Below are 25,024 nucleotides of genomic sequence, written 5' to 3' on the forward strand. Positions count from 1 at the left end.
AAAAATATCGTCGATGAGCTCAAGAGCTTGATTCAAGCTAATAGCATCGCGGACAAGTTAATACATGTTGTTGATTATCTTGCACTCCATATGATGATATTGCATTTAACTTATGTTGTTAATACGTGCAAACGAGTCTTTCTTTTAAATTGATCCTCGTAATATGAATTTAATCCGCTATAGTTTAAAGAAGCTATTTTATTTTTTTAATTCTGTCATACACCAAACTCGCTAAGAAAACTAATTTTACGAAAAATAATACTCCAGTCAGCATTAAAAATCATATTTTTAAATATTTAACGAGTATGAGACCTAAGAAATTCAATAATAAAAAAATGACAAAAAAAATAATTCAGGAATATGGCACATCCATCTTTAAGAATAAAAAGATCCCATACAAGGTTTTCTATGAGGATTGAAATAATTTCGCGTATTTTCTTTACTGAATCAAACATATTGTTGCAAATTAGCATATCAAGTCCACCGAAATTCAGTAACTCATAAAATAAACTAGATGCAAAAAAAATTAATAAAATTGACTTCAGTACAATGTTCTAAATTGTAAAAAATATATATATTTAATTTTTTTTTTAATTCTGAATTTTTTATATCGACCTTTATTTAAAACAAAACTTCCTCGACAAAACCTAATTTAGCCCTGACTTCAAATGTCAAAATTTAAAGAATTAAATATATATTATATTTTTCATTTATAGTATATTTTTTGATATCATCTTTTGTAATTAAAAAATAATAATAATTTAATCGTTTAATTTTTATTTAAAACTGGCAGATTCGGCAATGTTTTGCTATTGCTAGATTTAAGTATATATATAGATTAAATGAACACAATTGAAAGTTTGATAAACCATTAACAAAATGAACATTACGGAACTTCACAAAATTTAACCTTTCTCTTTTTCCCTTTCTCCCTTTTCCTCATGTTCCTTTTTCCCATTTCCATTTTTACCATATTCCATTTCTCCCCTTCCCTTTCCTTTCCTTTTTTTCTCCTTTCAATTTCCTTTTCCCGTTTTCCTCTTTTTTACATTTTCCCTTCTTCCCTTTTACCTTTTTTGATTTTTCCTTTTCTCCCCGCGCGTAAATCGGTCCATTAGTTTTTTAGTCTATAGTGGAGACACATATCGGAAACATTGAAATGGAATCGTAAAATATTTTGTACAGCGTATGTTGCTTCCCAAGAGATAGCGCTGTTTTTAAAAAAAAACATGTTTTTACCCGTCACAGGTGTGATATCTTAGGTATATAAAAACACGTGCGTATTCAATTGCAACGTTGTGTCAAAATTTCAAAGCAATCGGTGAAGAACTTTCGGAGATTTAAGATTTTGAACAAACGAACATCTACATTTTTATTTACATAGATAACGTAGGCCATCAGATGTTGCTCCCCATACAAAAAAAAATCGTTTCCTAACACGCAAGGGTGGAAAACGTTTATGTTTATTTAAGAAAAAATAAAAAAACGGCATAAAGACACTGCTAGGCTAAAGTATATTAGCTATGGCGCATTAAAATAAAAGTGTATGTATTTTTTTACAGCCAGCATTCAAACTAATTTTCTTAAATTCGAATATACTTTGAATATTATAATTTACCTCTCCGCTATAGCAATCCAGTTCTAAGGAATCACCATTACAACAAACGAGAAGTATCTCATTTTCGGTTAAGGAATCATGAGGAAAATTTACAACGGGACAGCCAAATTAATTTCCCCTATAAAACTAAAAGAATCATAGAAATCGATTCATTTCATAAAGAATAATGGAAACAATAACCATTATTATTATAAGAATAAATATGTGTATATATATATATATATATATATATATATATATATATATATATATATATATACAGGTGATTCCAAATTGCATGCCATCCTCTCGGGAGATGATTCTATAACTAAAAATAAGAAAAAAATTCATGTAAGCATAGGTCAGAACACAGTTCGTTAACAAGTTTCGGCACGTGAAATATTTTTCTCTGCTTTCTGCTCCCTCTGTGAAATTAAATCGTACTAAAAGTTCTTGGGATATAAATCAAGGGATAAATTTAGTGCTTACTATGGTTTTTGATCTAAGAAATTGAATAGAAGTGGTCCCAGACCTCTATCTCACTTAAGTTTTAAGAAAAACGGGGGTAAGTTTTGACGGAAAATAGAATTTTTAGGTTTGCAATAAAACAACTTAGTTAATTTACCAATTAATAAAAAAAATATTTCTATTTAACTTTGTAGAGAATTAAATTCTGAGAAAATTTATGTGAATAACGTGTATTAAAAACAAACACAGATTTGAGAAGTTCAAATTTAATTAGCACAAAACAGACAAACTAGATCGGAAAAGTGATACGAAAAAGAACAATTTACATACGAATGCTAAAAATTATAAAAATAAATTTGAAAGATATTCTTGTAAAATATATTAACTTTTTTTTTTCATAGGTTGGAAATAATAACTGATCAATAATTAAGTTTAGTTTCCAGCATTTGAATATTAATTTGAGTAATGTTTTGCTTTATTGTTCGGTCAGTCATTTACAGTGGGTGATACCACAAATTTATTTTCATTTCGAAAGTTTATGGACATGTTATTAATTTATGATAAAGTAAATAAAAATGGATTGGCTGCTGTGCATGAATACCGGGAAAATTATTCAGATCGAAGAGTATCAGATCGTAAAACAATTGAAGCTTTAGAGAGGCGAGTTAAAGAAACGGGTATGGTTAAACCACAACGATTCGGTTGCTGGTCGTGGAACGTTTTGTGATAAATGCCAGTGCTGAAGAAGCAATATTGAATGCGGTACAAAAATCACCCACCTCAAGCACTAGAAGGTTGTCCTCGCTTTCATGTTTCGCAATCAAGTGTGTGGCGAACGTTACGAGGCAACAATTATACCCATTCCTTACAACACGTATACAAGAGTTGTTACCACTTGATCTTGATGAACGGTTGAAATTCTGTCGATGGTTAATTAGAAAATGTGAACATTATCATCCCGATTTCCTACGTAATATTCTAATTATTGATGAATCCTGTTTTACAAGAAATCGAATTGTAAATTATTGAAACATTCACACTTTGGCCGAAAAAATCCCCAAGACACATTCTTTTTTTTCTGTTCAGCCTCCAGAACCACTGTAAGGTATTACTTCAGAGAATGAATGAGGATTATATATATATATATATATATATATATATATATATATATACATAAATGAAGTGTAGTCTTGTACAGTCTCAGGTCGATCATTCCTGAGATGCATTTTTATTGAAACCCAACCACCAAAGAACGATGGTTGGTGGAGCTTGGAGTTAGAAGAGCTACGCAAGCGGTCCTGGGCCAGGAGGAGAGCCTACCAGCGTGTCAGAGCTAGAAACTCTCCACAGATACGGAAGGCCTGCACCAAGAGTACCTGGCGGCGAAAGCGACCCTCCTATCGCAATCAACATCGAGGGAGAGGTGGTCCAGTCGCGGAAAACCACCAAATACCAGGGAATGTGGCTGGACCACAAGCGAACGTTCACCCAGCATGTGAAAGTGGTTAGCGAGAAGGCGGACGAATGGTCCAGGGTATGGCTAGGTTGCTTTCAAACATCGGCGGACCACGAGCATTGAAAAGAAGGCTGTATTCACACGTGGTCAATCCAACACTTCTCTATGGCGTTCCGGCGTGGAAGAGGGCTATGCTCGTGGCGCGCAACAGGAGAATCCTAAAGGGGGTACAGCGTCGCATGGCCCTCAAGGTGGCATCAGCATATGCCTCAGTATCGACAGAAGCGGTGCTGGTGATCACGGGGCAGCCACCTCTTTTTAGCAGCTGGCAGAGGCTCGAGTGTTGTGCCATCGAGGAGTTCCCAAGGAGGACATACATACGGCCCTGTTCCGTAATTGGCAAGATAGGTGGGATATGTCCACCAAGGGCAGGTGGACGCACCACCTTATATAAAGCCGTGAGGTTTGGTTGACTGAACTACTGGCTCACGCAATTCCTGAGCCATAGGGTCGTATTCCGCGCCTACTTGTGTGGTAGGAGGAGGGCGGATGACCCCTACTGCCCTAATTGCGGTGACCCGGATTAGGTATCCGTGGACAGGTATCTGGTGTCCATAGTGGGATGAATACCGCCTAGCTTGCTCGGTGATTACCGAACCGCTCAGCGTGGAGAACATCATCGCCACCAGGTTGTGGAGCCCCAAGGGTTTGGATACCATTGCAGGGTTCGTGGCGAGGGTTCTTCAGAAGGATCGGGGACTCAGGAATGAGGAACAGCCCTCTGCGGAGCTGCCGTTCACACGTTCTTGCATGAGTGGGCGGTAGCGATGAGCCACGGGAACTCTCGCACCCCCGAGTGAAATAGACCGAGTCCTGGCGGGGACGTCCCACGCGGGGTGTCCCTGTTAGAGGCATTGGTATAAAGACTGAGTCCAGCTCCCGGAGTAGGAACCCTGGGACGGTATAGCTGAGCCTGGTGGATCCTATTCTTGGGGTTTGAGGCGGGCGCAAAGTAAGATCCGACCGGCGGGCCGAGACTTGGAGGACAATTAGAGTAAAAGATACTCCTCTGGGCTGTGTAATACTTAACTGCAAGATCCGGCCCGGGGAAGAAGGAAAAAACCACCAAAGAACACCGGCATCCACGCTCTACTATTCAAATCCGTATAAAAATAACTGCCTTTACTAGGATTGTCTTGGAATATCTTCCTAGAATCCCATTAGATTTGTTTGTAAAAAATGCAAGTACCCCTCTCCAATGAGCCTTGGCGGTAAGAAAAAAAGAGCATTCTTTTGTTTAACCTCCGAGACTATCGTTAGGTATTGCTTCAGAGGATTTGATGAATGTTTTGTAGCCTGTGAAAATGCTATGCCTGACTGGGATTTGAATCTGAGACCTCCGATTGAAAGGCCGAGACGCTACCACTCGCGTCACGGAGGCCGACAAGAAAGAAAAAACGGGCTTATGAAAAAGTGCGTTAGAAATGTCTTGTACCAGTCTCTTGTGGACCAGGCAGCAGTCTCATGGGAACTAGGTCATGGGACCTGTAGCAGTCTCACTGGGACTGCTACAAGTCATTTCTAACGCACTTTTTCGTTTACAGCGTGGTGTGGTCTTCTTCGTGAAAATATCATAGGCACTTTTTTCTTACCGCCAAAGCTCAATGGAGAGGAGTACTTGCATTTTTTTGCAAACCAATCTGGTGGAACTCATGGAAGAATTCCACTCGCAGATAGAGTGCAGATGTGGTTTTTCAATGATGGTGCACCTGTTCGCTACTGTCGTGATGTGATGAATTGTTAAATAAATAACACATTTAGTAAGCAATGGATTGGTCGAAATGGACCAGTAAAATAGCCACCTCGATCTCACGCCAATGGATTTTTTCCTTTGGGGTTGGATGAAGTCGTTAGTGTATTCCGCTCGTATCGGCACACAAGAAGAGTTGAGACATCGTATAATAGAATCTGGAGCTACTATTAGAAATAATAATGATGCTATTAGACGTGCCCGGCTAGCATGGATTCGCCGAGCTGAACTACGCATTTAACAGAATGGCGGATTTTTATCAAGACAGAATTTTGCAGCTTTATCAAGTAACCACCTTCATATTTTATTTTTTGAAAGTGAAGTTACTCACTACAGAAATTGGTTGTATGCTTAGAATCATTACTTTCAGGGAAAGAAATTTTAAATGGTTCCTCAGATGATATATTTGAGTTACATCCAAAAAATAATTGCAACTGGTAATATAAAGTTACAAATCAATGTACCCCTTTCTGTGGTGTAAATTTTATTTTTTATTTGCAATTTATTTGAAGGAAACCTACAAAAAGTTTTATGGAAGTAGTGTATAAAAATATGTTGCCTGTTTTTCCAGTAGTATAATTTTAACACTCCATAACTTTGATAAGACAAAAAATAGTGTTTTTAACAACAGATCTTTAACTGTCTGAGTATTTAAAATAATTTTTATGACAGTCTGTTTCAACATAACTTTTCGATTAGTTTTGCGATCATCGTTTTAACCAAAAAAAGAATAAAGGTTGCTTTTTATGGCTGAATTACTCAGGTTGTCCCTCTGATCAGTATCTACGTAATTAATACTGACAAAGGAATCCCCTAGAGAATGTAGAATTTCATACAAAAGTTATTTAAATTACTTTTTTTTTATTTCAACTTGATTTTAATTTTTTTTCTCATAATTCATCCATAAACAGTAAAATACAAAATTGTTTCTACAATAAGAAGTCTCGTTCAAAATTCTATTCATACTTTTTTGGTTGCTTTAATTTTTCTCTTTAATAATCTTTGATGATAATAAGGAACAAGTAAATCAAACCATTACTAATACCCACAGAAAACGCTTGGAATCCACAATTTAAATTAGAAAAGTATATCCTGCAGAATTATATCCATAAGTAATGATTTGTAGAAGAACTTACCCGAGATACTAATCCTTCCAAAAGCAGAAATAACTATTTTTAATAACAGGCATCCCAAGCCTACTATAAAAAGTAATTAGTGAAGTTGTTTCCCCCTAAATGTTTTAACTGAATCGAAAACCGGAGTAAAGTACTTTTGCACATTAAAAAAATAAATACTAAGCCTATTAGCTACACAAAATAAATACTAAGCCTGTTAGCTACATATAATAAATACTAAGCATTGTGTACAGCAGTTTTCTAATCTATGTTATTAGATAATCGTTATAACACTTTTACCTTTGCCACAGCAACTAATATGGTATTTTTTAAATATTATTTCATTTCCCTTCGTAGTAAACTTTTTTATTCGTTTATTTTTATAAACGAACGTAGTCAGTTTTTTATTAAAAATATACAATCATTTCTTGGAAAATCCGATAAATTGAAAAGTCTTGGTAGGAAAAAAACAGTCAGTTGGGTAAGGATAGTAAAGAAAGATTGGCTAGAAAGTAATTAGTAGTAGAACATACCTTTAAAATTACTAGAATATTTCATAAAACTGTACAGTTTAAAAATTAATAAAAAGATTGAAGGTGATTCAATCTTTTTTTACAGGATAAATTTTTGAAATGAAATTTCATTTCATAGGATAATAGAAAAAAATTATTACTGAGAAAAATGAGGAATATTATTGTTATTTTGAAGCGAATTATTAAGCTTCAACTCATCGGCAAAAATGTAATCAAACTAATATAAATAACTGTTCTTGCAAGTTAGAAATTGAAACGATTTTTTATAACAATTTTATGAGCTTTATTTTAATTCTTTTTATTATTTATAATTTAGTACAAAGTAACAAATAATAAAAATGGAATGGAGTCCTTTATGAACATTCCACGTTCAGACATGGCGAATAAATAAACATTAAAACTGTTTCTGCATCCTACCGTGGTGACTGAATGAACAAACATTTAAATGAATAAACAAGTAGAAATTGAAAAAAAAAGATTAAAGGAAAATAAATTTTATATACTATACAAATTTATTACATTAACAATATCCAAAATTATAAAGCTATTTATAATTGTTTATTTCTAAAAAAAGAAAAATACTATTCGTATTTTAATTGTATTACTATTATTGCGACTTTTCGTATGGCTCATTTAAAAAATAAATCAACGTTATTCTGGATTAGATTTCAGTAAAATTGAATGATGTAAAATTTAATAACCTTATTAATAACTTATCAGAGATTAAAAAAAATTGTCGCTTATCAAAATCTGTTTTTAAATAAAAAGAAAAATAAAGTTAATTAACTTAATAGTTACTTTGTAATAAATTTTAATTTATATTTCTATAAATTATCTATATTTTTAATAATTTTTCATTCACATTAAAAAAAAAGAAAAAACAATTAATGATACATTTTAAATATTTTTATATGGACAATGTCTTTATACGCGTAATAAAACATGTTCATATAAATGTGCGGGTACATTCACATAAACATTATATATATTGATACAATACATTTTATATAATATTGTCATAAATAATAGATTAAAATAATTCAAGGTCACTGATTAACCTTCAAAATTATTTACAAAATGATAAAACGTGGTGTTACTATTAATAGCAAAGTCGGACATATCAGGATAACGAACTGACTGACGCCTTCAAGTTTTAAATCGTGTAAAAACCTGATCTCTCAGAGATCAAGTTACACCAAGAGATCGACCCCTTGTACCAGTCTAGCATGGTCATACGAATGAGACCGGGCGCATGCCGACACTCGACTGGAATATGATACATAAAGTTAAAAAAGAATTATATGTATCAAATAAATTTAACTTACCGCCCATGGTTGCAGCTAGAAACTAATACTCTCGATAACAACAATTTAGATCAGACTAAACGTTGAATAACTGAACGACACACATTTAACAACCACACTACACAGCCTATTGAGACGGCTTGAAATCTTAAACACGTCGAGACATTCAAAAATACTCATTCTCCCCACCATCGCCAACCGACCGCCTTGGCCGTGATAACCCCTCCCTCTAGTAGTACTATTTTCATTTCCAGTGCGAAGAGCAAACAAACAAATATTTCAACTTAAAGAAGGCCTTTTTTAATCTTTATTTTCTATTATTTAGCTAAGGTATCATTTTTTTTTTAATTCTTACAATATTAAATAATAATATTTATACATAGTGGTAATTAAAAATATGAAGTACCATAACGCACATTTCTTCTCTGCCAAAGAAAAAAAGGGCTAATTTTTAATCATCATAATTCATAGTATATGAATTATGATGATTAACTATGGTCACACCTTACCAATATTTGAGACATTTATTTTGTGATGTGTGGAAGGAAATAACTCTGGGGTTGATTTGGTGAGGTTAGAAACACAGCTTAGCAGATGTAATCCATAATTTTGCATAACCACTGTTTACAAGCTGTATTATAATAACACTCATTTAAATATAGTGTGTGTGTGTGTGTGTGTGTGTGTATATATATATATATATATATATGTGTGTGTGTGATGAAAATAGTTTTTTCAAACACAACTGTATCTAATTGATAAATCCTACATTATTAGTTCATTAGTAGCTAGAGTAAACTGAATTTTATCACTAATCAATTTAAATCAGTTTGGTATTTTATAAAGTTATTTACTTTATTCCACTATGAGGTGCCAAACATCGAAAACAGAAGTGTATTCAAATTCATTTCACTAATTGAGCACTGGGTGTAAATGCATATTCATATATATACATATATAAATAAACAAATTAGTAATTATAATCAACATTACAAATCTTTTTTTCAGAATGAGTTTATATGCCTATTGAACTAAACTTTAAATGTTTTGTAAATTTCTCTCTGAATAGTTGTGGTTATAAAATCTTAAATTAAAAATTGAGGTCACTTTAGATGTATGGTAGTCATATTATGTGTGATTCTTCGATGATTTTAGTAAGTTTATTGTCTTTTTGTTTCATGCCATATCAGTTTGTTTCATGCCATATCAGTAAAATTATGAGAAAGACCTTAGGATGCTTCCATTAAATCTTCTAACTAATTCCAAAAGATCTTCCCACTAATTAAAAAAAATAATAAAAATTTATTTGACAAAAACATTATTACACTATCATTAATTTTTAATAATACTAATTACAAAAATAACTGAATTTTATGCACCTTTGTTTAAAATGCTCATAAGAATTTGCTCAAGTGATTTTCATTAATGTGATTTTCATTATGTTTTGACTTACGCCTTATTTTGTAGTAATTCTATATATTTATTATCTTCATGTATTTAATATTATTTCATGTGTTTATATTTTTTTGTTATTAAAATGGCTTTAATCAGTATTGTTTTTTTTTTTTAATTTTATAATTTGTAATGCTCCTGTATAGGATTTTCACAGTTTTCCTTAATCCTTTCAGGCAAATGATAAGGCAGTTAATTTTTTTAATTGTAACTAATCCACTTTTATGATCTATACAATTATCATTATTTATTAATAACAGTAAAGATTTATTTTAAATTTATTTATTTATTAAGTCAAACATAAAATCAGCCAAGGGATTATAATCTCATTTGCTTCATATTTCAATTTTAACTCTTATTCATTCATGAATTGGTGTAATGAGATTTTTCTCATTACTGAGTAAGTTTAATCATGTCATTTAACACAACTCACTTTCAAATAAATAGAATGTTTTCTTTTAGTTAACTATGATATCTATTTTAATTCCTGATTCACTAGGCATCTTCAATGAAGAAACACTGATAAGATCTTTATTACTTAGTTTACTTTGAATGATTTCATGATTTTTAATAATCTTTCTTAACAGTAAATAGTTAAAAAAGTCACAATTTACAATTTATAAATGTTAATACTAAAGAAATGTAAATAATTTAAACGACTAATAGGCTCATGTTTCATAAAATCTCAGCTGAACAAATAAAAATGTACACTGCAATTAATATAGCTAAAAAAAATTAGCAGATTGCAAAAAAAGGAAACTCTGCTACATACTTTGTAGTAAAACATGTTGAATTTTTGTTGCTGTGGAGGGCTTTTTAATGTTAAATGTATCTTTGTTTAAAGCTGTGGCCATCCATTTTACCAATGTATACTTCTGTGTGTACAGAACAGTTCAGGTTATTCACTCCTGTTGATTGTATGTGGTGAATATGTTCTGTATGTAATGTTTTGTAGTGTTTGTTTTTGTTCTGAACCACTTTATATACTGAAATTATAATCTGTAAGTGTTCTCCTTGACTATTTATGACTGTTAATGTGATTTTCTTTCATTTACAATTATTTTACATATATAATGTCAATTACTATGATGTTACAACTGTTTGTGTGAACTAATTGTTTTATGGTATTGAATTATTTTATGTGATCTTCACACAGTATGGTAATTTGTTGAATCATAATTCTAGAAGTAGATGTTTATGAGAGCTTTGATAGTTTGTAATGTATAGGAAATCTGGATAAAGTAAATATTAAAAAAAACCTTAAAAATAAACCAAAGAAATATAACATAAAATTTTACAAAAAAACAATATTAAATACTAAATGATTCACATTCAAATTAACTGTGATTATTTTCCAAAGACCATTTGATGAAAGACCACTTAACAGCTCCTTCATCAGTGAAGTATCCACTAGCACTATGGAGCAAATGATAATTAGTTCTTAAAGATATTTGAAACAAACAGTTCTATTAATTGGAAAGTTCATTAAAATTATTCAAAGTACGAGTTGTGAATGAAAGTGTTTATCATCATCGATTGACCTTCTGTAGTTTTTAAAATGTGTTTTGTTAGTTTCTTCTTGTAATGGTGAGTTAAAGAAAATCTATTTACTGTGTCTAGTAAAGACACAATTTATTTATTTAGATATAAATTTTAATTTTTGGTGGATTTTATTTGTATGTATTACTAGCTGTGAACAATTTATTAACTACAATTTTTTTACAAGATATTGTGACTTTTTTTTTTTTAAAGAATAGATATAATTAATTCTCCCATAATTATAATTAATTTTCCCATAATATAAATCAATCATCACAGAATTATAATTCTGTGATGATTGATATATATATATATATATTCTATAATATATATATTATAGAACAATATTTAAATATTGCAACATATTATTTTCATTAAATTATTTGTTCAGTAATATAAAATTGTTTATTGAGAACAATACAAATAAAAACAATTTTTCATCTAAAAAGACCATGAAAAACTTAAAAAATCTGTTATTATGCGCATCCACTCAAACTTAAAACGGCAATTGATAAAACTATGAATAGTAAGGTACCATATAATAATAATCAAAAAATTAGAATTCATATTAATTTTATTATACATAAAAACAGATAAAAAATAATAATGTACTTTTACAATATATTTTAATATACAGTTTTTTTTTGTTTTTTTTGTAACCTAAGCTCTCAATAATAATAATTATTTTAATTCCAGTTAGTTTCATTTAAATCATACAAAATCTATCCTTAATAACCTACAACACTAATATTATTAACAAATATTTACCAGTAAAAATACATATAAATTAATTAATTTTAAGAAAAAAATTAATTTAAAAAATTGATTAATAAACATAAAATTTATATAAATCAAAACAAAACTTTTTAAAAAAATACAGTTTAAATTTATTACAATTGCATACGTTTTTACAATTCAATAACATACTTTTTATTGAGAAACTTTTAGAGAAACAATGCTATCATTTGTCTATTATAAAAAAACTTTTACACCATATAACTGAATTTTTTATTACTAATTTAGAAGAATCTTCTCCAAATGATATGCAATGAGTGCTTCATAGTATATTAAAACAACTGTGATATGAATGTTAAAATAAATAAATACAATGATTATGTTGTTTAATCATAAAGATGGAGTAGTGTAAGTAAAGTTGATGTAAATGGTGATATTTTATAATAAATGAATGTTAGATATGCAATGAATAACATTCATATATATGCAACATATACTGCATAGCTAAAATGTCCTGGAATGTTAAATGATAATATGTCAAGCAAAGTAAGGAAACAGAAAACATTAGCACATTAAAAACAATGAATTACTTTGAAGTAATGAAAAACAATTCTTCCAAAGGTAAGATAAATGAAAAAAAAAAACAAAAAACAGTTCATATGTAAACATTTAAATCCAACTTACACTAGTAATATCTCAATCTAACTTCTCAGATAATAACCTACCAAACTTATCCTTCAATAATTTGATGATTCTCAACAAAAAGATAAATTGATTTCTAATAAATAACAAGTTTACAATAAGTAATAAATATATCACTATGCTTAGATTACAATTTTTTAATATATTTAAATAAAAAAAATAAAATGAATGACTCTTTTAAGATTTTAAAATATAAAATAAATAATGAAATACAAAACACATTAAAAAAAAATTAAAAGAGTTATAAAATGTGTAAATATGCTTAAAAATAATATTATTAAGTAGTAGGAGAATATATGCATGCAAATGTTCATGAGCATAACACTGTATCATACCTTGTCTATAAAAATGATATGAAAATATGGCAGAATATTCTATATCCAGGCACATTTGTGTATCTTTCATTACAGGGACATATTTGCCAATACATAAGGGAGCGGCTACAGAAAATTAAGTTAGTAATGAGGTTAAATGTATAATGAATCTTATGAAGCAACAACATATAACAATTACAATTTTGACCACATGTGCTGAAAAAGATTGTAAATTTGAATCCCTTATCAAATAAATTTATACAGCAAAATATATCATCGTTTCTTTCTTTTTATTAATAAAGAAGCCAAAGACAAATAATACAACCAAACACTGTTTAGGATTTTAATCCTAAGCAGTCAATTAACCACAGGATTAATGTTAAATTTGTAATTTATAATATTTTTTATTTACTTTTTTGCAATTCTCATCCTTGCATTAATTTTATGTAGTAAACAGATAAAAATTATTGTAAAAATTCTTTTAAAGTTAATTTTATGAAATACATAGAAAGAACTAAACTTAACAATTATTAAAATAACTTTGTAAATAAAAAACACTTTAAAACCATTCATAAGAAAATTATGTGAATTTTGATTATTAAATAATTATTAACAACAGATTCTGAGAAAAACAAACAAAGACATCAAAATAAATAGATAAATAAATATATATATAAATATATATATATATATATACACAGGTGTCCCACAAAGAAACAGAGAAATTTTCAGAGCATGTTCTACTGCTGAAAGTAATGAAAACATACATATAAACGTAGACCTGAAAACGCTTTGTTTTTGTATTTTTGTTTAGCGTAAGATTTTACCCAGATTTCAGCTTTTCATATAAAGAGAAGTACACTGTACTGTTTTGGGGCCCAAATTAAGGAGTAAAGTTGATGGTTTCTTATGTAATTTGAGCTGGGAAATAGTATAAAACAGCTCCCAGAACTGTAACTTCAATAGTTTTTAAGATATCGATGTAAAACACAAAATTTGGTGTCAAAAAACAAGTTTTTTTTCAGTTTGTAGTACAATAGCTTTGTTAAATAACTAATAAATGCAGAAGATTTAGTAACAAAACTTGTAGAGAATTTAATTTTGAGAAAATTAATGTAAATAGAGCCAATAAAAAATAAATAAAAACTTTTCAAAATCTGTATTTTATACCGATCTGCAAAACAGATAATGTAGAGAAAATAATGTAAAATGTAAAGAATTAAATTCTCTGCAAATTTAATTACTAAATCTTCCGCATTTTCGTCATTTAACAAAGTTATTGTGCTACAAACCTAAAAAAAACTTGTTTTTCAACACTGAATATCATTTTTTACGTTGAACATCTTAAAAACTACTAGAGTTACAGTTCTGGAACCTGTTTTATACTATTTCACAGCTCAAATTACAAAAGAACCACCAATGTTACTTCTTAATTTGGGTCCCAAAAATTACAGTAGGGATCTTTTTATTAGAAGAGCTGAAATCTGACTGAAATCTTATGCTAGCTGTAATACAAAAATAAAGCGTTTCGAGACCTATGTTTATGTGTACTTTTTTTATTATTTTCACAGTAGAACATGTCCTGAAAGTTTCTCCGATTCTTTGCGGGACACTGTGCATAAATATAAATATAAAATTAAATTAAAAAAAAAAAAAAACTGAAAAAAAATTATTCAATTTGAAGAAAGCTAAATCTAAAAATAAAGTTCCTGACTGATAAAAGATTTTAAGTATTTGAGTCTGCCGATGATTGGTAGAGAGATCACAAAATAAGTACAAAATTAACAAAACTAGTGCTCTTCTATCATGGTACTTTATTATATTACATTGCAACAAGGAAATACAAAAAAAGACTTACACAAATGTACAATATATTTCATGCCAATTCTGAAATATGGTGGACAGTAAACTGCAAACTTCAGAAATCATATTTCTTAGAAGCAAAAAATAAAGAGGAAATGTTTGAGAAATGTAAAAGTAAAGGGTTTCAAAAACACGGAAAGGATAAGTACAGCAAGACTATCATTTAGGCTTGTTAAGAAAATGAGTAAAGAAAGAACAGTATCAAAATGTTTAACCTGGAGGTAAAAGAAAAAGATCAAGAGAAGAGTCCTAGAAAAAGATGGGAAGATAAACTTAAAAAGGATATTATATATATATATAGGGATTTATAGTTAGAAAAGACAATGGTGGAGATGTAGATGAGATATTGGTTTATAATCTATTCCTCGATACGTGGATAAAAAAGGAAAACCAGAAATAATAAAAAATCAAATATTTACAAGCAATCTTTTTTGTTACATTGTATATTGCATAGGTTTGTACTTCATTAGCATTCATTACTTTTATTTATTTTCAGTTTTAATTTAATTTAATTAAATCCTGTCTAACTAATGATACCTTTAATCTGATAATGTTGATTATGTAACAACTAATTTCACATTTTTACTTTCTTATAAATAGTTTTTGAGCATATTCTACTTACAGATGAATTTTATAAGTAAAATATATTGATTAGTCTTTTTTAAATTTAATGATCAACAAATGTGAAAAGAACATTCAATTTCATCATAAAAACATTGGTCAATTCAACATTGGTCATTCAATTCTAACATTGGTTAGAATTGAAAGGACCATTTGTTTAATGATTTTACAATAATATTAAATGAGTTGACAAGATCATCTTTTTCTAAAAGAAATTACATAATTTATCTCAATACTGAGTACTTAATTGAATTAGACATAATTTGCATAGACAGATTAGAGATAATCCACATATTTAACTTATCCCTGGTATATATTCAGGAAATCACTGAAAGAAAAATCATGCTTCAAATAATAAGAAATTTTAATAATTACAATAAAATTTATAGCAATGTTGTCAAAAAACCTTCATTTCTTATTGTTGTACCGGCTGACTGTGTCGGAGAAGGGGCATTAGAATTGTTTAATGATGAAGGTGGAGTACTTGCAACAGCAGGAGAACTAGTATGTTTAAATGGTGATGGAGGTTTAAGAGGTACCAATGGTTTCTGAAGTACAAGTCTTTGGGGAGTTATTTTATCTTCATTATTAGAAGATTTTAATTTCAATTCTTCAATAAAAGAAGCTCTTCTGTTTCCATTTTCATGTCCTTGTAAATTTGGTATCTGCTTAGATGAGTCGCTTAATAATCTTTGTTCTTCAGCTGCACTTTCTCTTCGTGTTTTCAGTGCTTGATTTAATTGTGAACGAAAATCAGTCATTTCAGTAGGCTCTGGATCAGTTTTTGCAACAGAAGATCTCTCATTATACAAATTTAAATCTTGTACCAGGAAACAGGTTATTGAAAGCATTCCGGCAGCAATAAGTAGAAGACCTTAAAAAAAAATAAAATTAATTCCTGAACATTCTAATTTCAATAACAAGAGGTGTACAATTTTTTAATGTACGTCATACCAGTTAGTTCACTGGTATCAGAAGCATTCAAATTTTTCATATCTCTATGAACTCTTATGGTTAGAACTGTAACTGCAATAGGATATCTTTAGTTCACGCCAAAAAGCTCATGTGTGTTGTGAAGAACAGAGAACCATGAATGAACAATATTTCAGAGATATTTTAAATAACAATGTTTATCCTGTTACAAGAAACCTTAAATATCCCATATAGACTACAAGTTATGAGTATTTTCTCACTGATAATAAATCTTAATATCCATTCAAATATAAAATTTATATCAAAACAGAACTGTTTTTAATATAGCACTGACTAAGGAATTGGCAAATTTAGATATAACAAAACATTTCAGGCCTTTTTACTTACTTGTACAAAGTAAAGGAAGTATTGTGATCACGAAAAATTTTGGTTTTCAAATTTCAACGGAATTATCCATTTTGACAATCCCTGAATCCAATTTGACCAGTTTCAGCATAATGTTTGTGTGTAAGTACATTGATTGGCCGTAGAATGTTGAAATTTTGGATTTAGGACTGTTATCACATCTAGTTGTGCACCTTCCTTTTTGATTGCAATCGACTGAACCAAAAGTGTCCAAAAAAGCCCAAAATTCAAAAAAATTGAATTTTGGACTTTTTCTTAACTGCTGTAATAAGCCCTTATTGAGAGCTTTTTAAATATATATTATAAGTTGTACTTATTTTCATTGGTTCCATAGTTATAGCCAAATGAAATTTTAATTAATGAAATATTTGAATCTTAGAAGAAGGCACATCGGTTCAAATCAGACTTCATCTCCTTTTTTTCTACTTTTTTTTTAAATTTAAATTTATTGATTTATTAATAATTATTAACCTCTGATTGTAAAAAAAAAATGCACGATAAATAATAATTTAATAATAATAATAATAAATAAAAAAATTTCAGAAGTTATGAAAGAAGATTTTACGTATATTTCATTTTAAAAAAATGTGTAAATGTAATTTAATAGGCATACAAGGCAGTCATGTGTGCCCACATCAGATTTTTTTTAATTACACAGATAGGTTTAATGACCAAGAATGAATTGAAAATAATTGTTTCCAAATAGCAGCTAGTTTATGTTGATAGTGTTTAAAATATTTGAAATTGAATAATAATCTGTTTTATACATTATAATGATGCCATACTTTGGTATGGCATCTTTATAATGTAATCCTTTGGGATTACATTACTTCTATTGTGAGGAAGACTGATAAAGTACCTGCTGACTTGAAATGTTGTACAGATCTATCTATGTGATGTTTGTTTAAATAAAATAAAGTTCAGGAAATTTTTACCTACACTAAGTCTTTCTGTAGACTCTTAGCATATGGAAATTTTTAATCTGTACTATTACACTACTGAGAATATAAATATATCACATACATATAATTTTATTTTTTGGCCAGGTAGAGAAATTTGGACATTTTAAATCTGATATACAGTATATTTGGCTTAATGAAGAACAAAACAGAAAACTACTCCTCAATTCCTCAGTAAGCCATAGATGTTATTCTTGTCTTTAATGAGAATGGCTGTCCATTTATAAGAGTAGCTAGTATTCATTACATGTCAAACCATGTGTAAGGTATTACAACTTTATGGTTGTAACATCTTACATACATGCACACCGACTAATACTTATTAAGTAAGAAGAATAACATTACAACATGAATACATCATAATTGTCCCATTAGAATACTTACCTATAATAAGTAGTCAGTTGCCAAAAAGAAATAGAAGAATTAAACATAATAATAAATAATGTTACAATTAAACAATTTTAAACATTTTTTATACAGTAGTTATAATAATTTTAATTTTGAATGAAAATAACATTATTTTAAAGAAACTTTTCAATAATTGTTGTTTTTAAAATGAAAATAACAACAATGAATACATTTTTAATCTATAAACATAACTACTTACATATGTGAAAAAGATTAAGAAATGTTGCTATTTTGTCAGAGTTAAATATTCTACATTGGCCATCAACATAATATAGGCAAGTCCAATCTGAAAATAAAATTATTGATTTAATGAAATAATGTTTCAACACACAGTGTTAACCAAACAAGGTTTAATAACTATATGAATATTTATTGAATCTTTAAATATTCATTGGAATAATGTTCATTTAGAATAATTTTTTTAATATAGTATTAGTCTACGTTTGGTGGTTCAGCATGTCTGTAAACGATTTAAAAACAGAAACAAACTTTTTTCTGTTATTACCAGCATACTTTAGACACTATTTATATCGTTGAATCATCTAGATTGCATTCATACATGTTTGCTTTTAGCTAATTGACAGAAATTTGTTTGTAATTTTATTTATAAAACACAGCAGAATATATCATTTTATTTTCCATGATCAAAAAGCAATTATTCCTGTCTGTTACTCACATTATTAATCAAACTTATTAAAAAAAAATTATATTTCATATATTATGAAATTAGTCATATTTTTTATCACATTTAATAAAATGTAATAACATTTCAATAACTTAAAATTTACAAAAAAATATTTTATGTAAAATTAAAAACGTTACCACCACCAATCAACACATTTTTTTTAATAAAAAAAATGAAACCAGAAAGTAAATTTTAATTCATACAGGCTTTTTTATTTTGTCTATTAACTTAATTAAACACTTGTACAAATAATTTACTTATATCATCAACCTACTTTATAAAAGATAAATATTTATTAAATTTTCAAACATTTTTTATCAGAAGAATCAATAAAAGGTTTCAAGGAAAATTTAAGAACAGATTAATACTGTAAGGTAAGAAAATATAAATGTTTTTTTGTTATTTTAATAGAAATTAAAAATGAGAGGAAATAGAGAACAAATGGAATTACTTATATTAAATTAACTTGATAAATGGTGTCTAAGAAATATATATAAATAAGAATATTATATTGCACTTACTTGCTATTAAATCATAAAGCAATTTCAGAGGGACTTTTGCCATGAAGCTGGATACTCCAAACATTATTCCAATCATTACTGTCTTATCAGATGGAAGAACACTTCTAAAAATTAAGAAATTTTCATTAAGTAAAATAAAATATAATGTGAATTTTTATGCACATTTATGACCTTTTTATATATAAACTTTTTTTATTAGATATTTTAAATATTTTTAAGTTATAGTATTATATAATTTTATTTTTTTTTAAAGATGTATGATACTACACAACTATGACCTAGATTTGATTTGATCAGAACTCGGAAGTCCTACAGGCATGCATAAAATAGAATGAGTACAAAACAAAACTTCAAACTATTTAATACACACCAAAAAAAAAGAAAATAATATAGCTAAATAAAATTAAATCATATAAAAAAGGAAATTAATGATACCAAAGATCATAAACCAAACACAAAAAGAAACACACTAACAAAGTGATTCAAAAAAATAAACTTTTCCAATAAAAAACTTAAGATACTTTTCTTGAAGGAATCCATGGATCCTAACATGACCAAATCTGTTTACAGATTATTCTATACACTCACTACAGACTTCCATGACAAATGACTCAATATTTTCGTTCAATGCAGACAGATACATACAAACTCATGACTTTTCAATTAACTGAAGAAATAAATTTAAAACATTCCTTTACGTTACGAAGAGCCATCTTTTAAACAAGTAACTTACACAAAATTATAGTTATCAAGTACTCATTCCTTTCTTTTAATTTTATCAATTAGGTTGTTTTAAATTGGTAATGTGGGTGTGTGTACTTTCTAGTAACAAAAACAAACATCACAGCAAAATTCAAGGCTTATTTATGCTTATTATGAAGCTTCAGAAAGATTATTATAAACATACAATTAAAAGATGGAGTAGTATCTTAACTAAGATGGTTTGGAGAGAATGAGGAACTGAATTACCTAAAAGACAGAAAGGTAGATAGATAGATAAATAGTGGTGGGGTGAAGTAAATATCATAGACATATCTAATTAATATCAAATACCATTCATTATCTACCAAACGTTTTTCTTTTTTATGTTTATTTATTGGTTACAGATCATAGTTGTTGATTTACTTAATTATAATGGGTAAACATAATTAATAACAATAAATAAATTAAAAATGCATTAACAACAAAATAGAATTATCAATGATAATTTTCTAACATGTTAGGTAAAGTATTACAAGAAAAAATAATAAACTTATAAGTTAGTATTACAATGTTTATGAATACATTCCAGAATAAACAGAAAACCAATTACTGAAAATTCCTGAAATTCACAACTACTGCAGTTCAAGGAATTTTTATAATAGAATATTAATTTATATAATATGTCATTTAATGAACAAAAGATTGTTTATAGCAGAAAAAATGTTCATAATTTTTATGTTTTTTAGTGTGTAGCCTACTTCTAACTTTAAATATTATAAAAATTAAAATTTTGCGTCATAGAAATATGAACTTAAAATGCAATTATTTACCATATTTTCCTTTTTCCAATTTTTTATATTGGCTCAGGCTGCAGATCACATAATGTTTCTTTAAAAATTATAATTTTCATACATTAGAGAAACTCACCGATAACATATGAGCAAATTTCCAATAAATCCACTGGCAAGGAAAGTGTTGGCTACTAGTATAAAAATTTGAAACAGCCACCAATAAATTCTACAGTTACCACCACTGCAATGACCTGTCTCCATAGTTTCAGTAGGAACACATGAACAATTGGTATAAATCTGAAAAAATTTATGCATACTAAATAAATAAAAATATGTTTTATTTCAATTTTTTTCAGTTTCACTGACAAAAACAATCTACCAGGTGTGTAAATATGAAACCGGAATTTGCCCATAGATGGCCCTAGCTGTCAATGTAGTTACTTTCAAACCGCTTCATTGGCACCATTTTCTTTCTTTGACAGCTGACAAAGATTTTTAACTCACAATAATACAAGTTTTATACAACAGCATAGTTTTAATTAGCATTGAACATGTCGAGTTTTATACCTACAAACTATGATTTGGGAACAGCTTTGATTTTCTGTTAGCATTTAAAGAAAACTGCCGCAGAATCACATCAAATGCTTGTCAAAGCTTATGGTGAGCATGCTCTTGGTAAATCACATCGCTGTGAGTGGTTTAAAAAAAATCAAAAGTGGCGATTTTGACGTGAGAAACGAAGCACATGGAAGACCACCGAAAAAGTTTGAAGACAGCGAATTGCAAGCATTTTTGGATGAGAATGATGCTCAAGTGCAACAACAACTCGCGGATCAATTAAATGTAACACGAGAAGTCATCTCCATATGTTTAAAAGCCATGGGAAAGATCTAGAAGATGGGAAAATGAGTTCCACATGAACTGAATGAAAGACAGCCAGAAAACCGAAAAACCATTTGTGAAAATGCTGCTCGCCAGGTACAAAAGAAAATCATTTCTCCATCGAACTTGTACAGGTGATGAAAAGTGGATATATTTTGTGAATCCTAAGCGTAAAAGATCATGGATAACTCCAGACAAACCGTCGACATTAATTTCAAGGCCAAATCACTATGGAAAGAAGACAATGCTCTGTGTTTGGTGGGATCAGAAGGATGTGATCTATTATGAGCTGCTAAAACCTGCCGAAACCATTAATACCAAAAACTACTGACAACAAATGATTGATTTGTATCAATCATTATGTGAAAAATGACCAGAATATTAAAAAAGGCAACCCAAAATGACTTTGCTTCATGATAATGCACCACTACACACAGCAAAACTGGTCAAGGAAATGATTGAGGTGAATGATTCAGTTCGGAAGTACTTTCGTATGCTGCTTACTCAACAGACTTGGCTCTGTCTGTCTACTATTTATTTGCATTGATGGAACACACATTTGCTGAGCAGCGCTTCACTTCTTATAAAAATATACGAAAATAGCACAATGACTGGTTTGCCTCAAAAGAGCAACAATTTTTTTGGCGTGGTATTCATAAATTGTCAAAGAGATGGAAAAAATGTATAGCTAGTGATGGACAAATTTCGAATGAAAAATTTTTTATCATTTTCATATAATAAATGTGTATTTTCTATCCAAAAATTCTGGTTTCATATTTACACACCTGGTAAATAAGCTAAAGCAATTAATTATACCTTATTATGTGATTGCATATAATAGTTGAAGTTTATAAGAATATATTTTTGAATGTTTTCTTAAAAATTATGAACAGTTCAATAAGTAATGTTTTATTCATGTGCTGCTTATTGTTCGGACTCTGAATAATGCCTGCTGTTTTTCTTTTTTTAAATAAATTTTTATTCTGATCGGTGCATAAAAATACATTATATAGATCAAATCAACTATAAATATAAATACTAATAATAAGATAAAAAATAAATGTGTTTAAAGTCCGTAAATTTATTTAAATACAAACACATGAAATAATGTTATGGTAAATACATTAAATATAAAAAAATTATTATAAAATAATTCACATTCAAATGCTGCTATTAAAAATTATTTTGAGTACATATTTATGTATATGTTGACTGGGATGCAGATAAATCATATTTTTTTTAATTAGTATAATTTAAAAATTCATCAACAGAATAATATAACATAAGTTCTAATGGAATAATATTGATATAAGAGTCCGTTCTTAAAAACTCATTCTATCTTCTTGAGGGAGCCTCAACAGATCACATTATACTTTACACAATATATATATATATATATATGTAGGCATAATAAATATTTAATAACGAGATGACAAGAAAAACAGTTTTTTTAAGAAGCTACGGTGTAAACAGTATGGTTTGGTTTTGTTACAAACAAAGTCAATCATTAAATTTATTGGAACAAGTCTGGGTTAGAACACTGAACATAGAATTTATTTGGAATTTTAAAGAAGTTCCAATATTTTATGTTAAAAAAGTTCAAAACAAACATGCAGGAGATTTATTAGTTATTATCAATATTAACTTTATACTAGGTAGTTGAACTGCACAGCATATGAAATTAATTTCTTCTGAGAGCATACGGTAACTTTCAACTTCATTAAATAAAGTAATTTTAACAAAAACTGAGGTTTCCTCATTTTTTAAGAAAAGATCATTGAATAGATTCAGCAAGCTTGAAATTACCAAGCTCAGAAATAGCTTCTGAGCTCAGTCTCAGCATCGAACTATAAACTTCTGAGCTCACCATTGAAGACAGTGTTTTTCAGAACATCAGCTGACCAAAGCCGATGTTCTGAAAAAATATGCAAAATTTGGTGATTTGGTGGATAGAAATATTTCACTCTCTTAGGTATTATTTCTTAGACATTCAATATTTATACTGGAAATCTTATACACAAGTTAGTGTGGTTAAAGTTTTTCGGGGAGTAGAGACCAGTACTTGATATTTTTAAAAGATTAGAATCAGTTTTTGATTGCTGGCGCTGTAATTAATAATATTAAAATTGATTGTATTTTTAGGGAAAGACTTTTTAGTACTTATTATTATACCAGGAGTAGATGGATTTCTATCATGGGATGTATGAAATGTCAAAGTGGAATCATTTTCAAAACAAAAAAGAATTCTCCGTCATTCATAAAAAATCTCTCTTCAGAATTTCCAACCACAAGGCTTTACCCAAAACTGTGTTACCCATCCAATTTAATGTAGTTCGTGGCGCGTCTAAAATTTGGTGTGTGAAAGTAACGCTTGGGTAATCCATATTGGAACAATGTGAGACTGAATCAATAAGTCTCCTCAGACATATGTCTCCTGAGATGTTCACTTTCTTTCGGGTTGGTTTAAACACCAAACTGTCAAACCAGCAAAGGATACCAATGTACATCATCAGAAATTTGCACCAGCAAATGGTGCGAAATTGTCGATGGCATTTCTATCACCAAAAATGACAACATGGTAGCTCAGAGAAAAATTCTTAGATAGATCCTCTGCATCATGAAGTAAAAAAAAATCAGAGAATCTCCCAGAGATGCCATCAAATGTTTTCTCTCCCAATTCAGAAACAGAACTGACAGGAGATATCACAGTTAAATCCCAACATCTTGCCTCGGTTTGGCAACCATACTTCATTTTAAAATGTACTTATGTATAAAAATATATAAATAATAATAAATATTTTCTTTAAATTAGCTAAAAAATAAATAAATACTATAACAAATATTACATCAAACACTTTTAACGAAATAAGACACATTGAAACACTCATTTGACATTTTCGACAGATACATTTGACCATCCCAACCTTCTAGTGTCAATACCTCCCTTACTCTTAAATTTTTCATACCAAGTATGAATAAATAGTAGGCCATGTAGGTGATGATTTTTATATCGCATTCTAATCTTATATTGAACCACTGTATTCAATTTCGTTTCTATGAACCAATCAACACACAGGACAAACATTCAATACACATCTTGAGCATTCATGGCTACCACTGAGAGAAGTAACCATAACATCTATCTTCGTTACTAGCTGCCACATGTCACATCCAAATGACTAAAGAATGCTATTTGAGACACTTTTTGAATAATACTCTTAAATAAAGC

General features: G+C 29.1%; 2 protein-coding genes across 4 annotated transcripts in view; both read right to left on the reverse strand.

Moving 5' to 3' along the window:
• Gyg (glycogenin 1) overlaps positions 1–8,462 on the reverse strand; it is a 169,967-nt gene extending 161,505 nt beyond the window's left edge. For both annotated transcript variants that reach the window (XM_075360527.1, XM_075360518.1), the window contains exon 1: positions 8,305–8,462. In XM_075360527.1, the coding sequence (XP_075216642.1) occupies positions 8,305–8,311 (7 nt within the window). In that variant the 5' untranslated portion in view covers positions 8,312–8,462. The remainder of the gene's footprint in view (positions 1–8,304) is intronic.
• A 6,995-nt stretch (positions 8,463–15,457) lies between these two features.
• LOC142321971 (solute carrier organic anion transporter family member 74D-like) overlaps positions 15,458–25,024 on the reverse strand; it is an 83,945-nt gene continuing 74,378 nt past the window's right edge. For both annotated transcript variants that reach the window (XM_075360547.1, XM_075360539.1), the window contains 4 exons: positions 21,050–21,210; positions 19,421–19,524; positions 18,414–18,500; positions 15,458–16,383 (listed from right to left, as the gene is read on the reverse strand). In XM_075360547.1, coding sequence (XP_075216662.1) covers positions 15,893–16,383; positions 18,414–18,500; positions 19,421–19,524; positions 21,050–21,210 — 843 coding nt within the window. In that variant the 3' untranslated portion in view covers positions 15,458–15,892. The remainder of the gene's footprint in view (positions 16,384–18,413; positions 18,501–19,420; positions 19,525–21,049; positions 21,211–25,024) is intronic.

This window comes from Lycorma delicatula, chromosome 1 (assembly GCF_047948215.1).
Source record: "Lycorma delicatula isolate Av1 chromosome 1, ASM4794821v1, whole genome shotgun sequence".
In the NCBI taxonomy this organism is placed as follows: domain Eukaryota; kingdom Metazoa; phylum Arthropoda; class Insecta; order Hemiptera; family Fulgoridae; genus Lycorma; species Lycorma delicatula.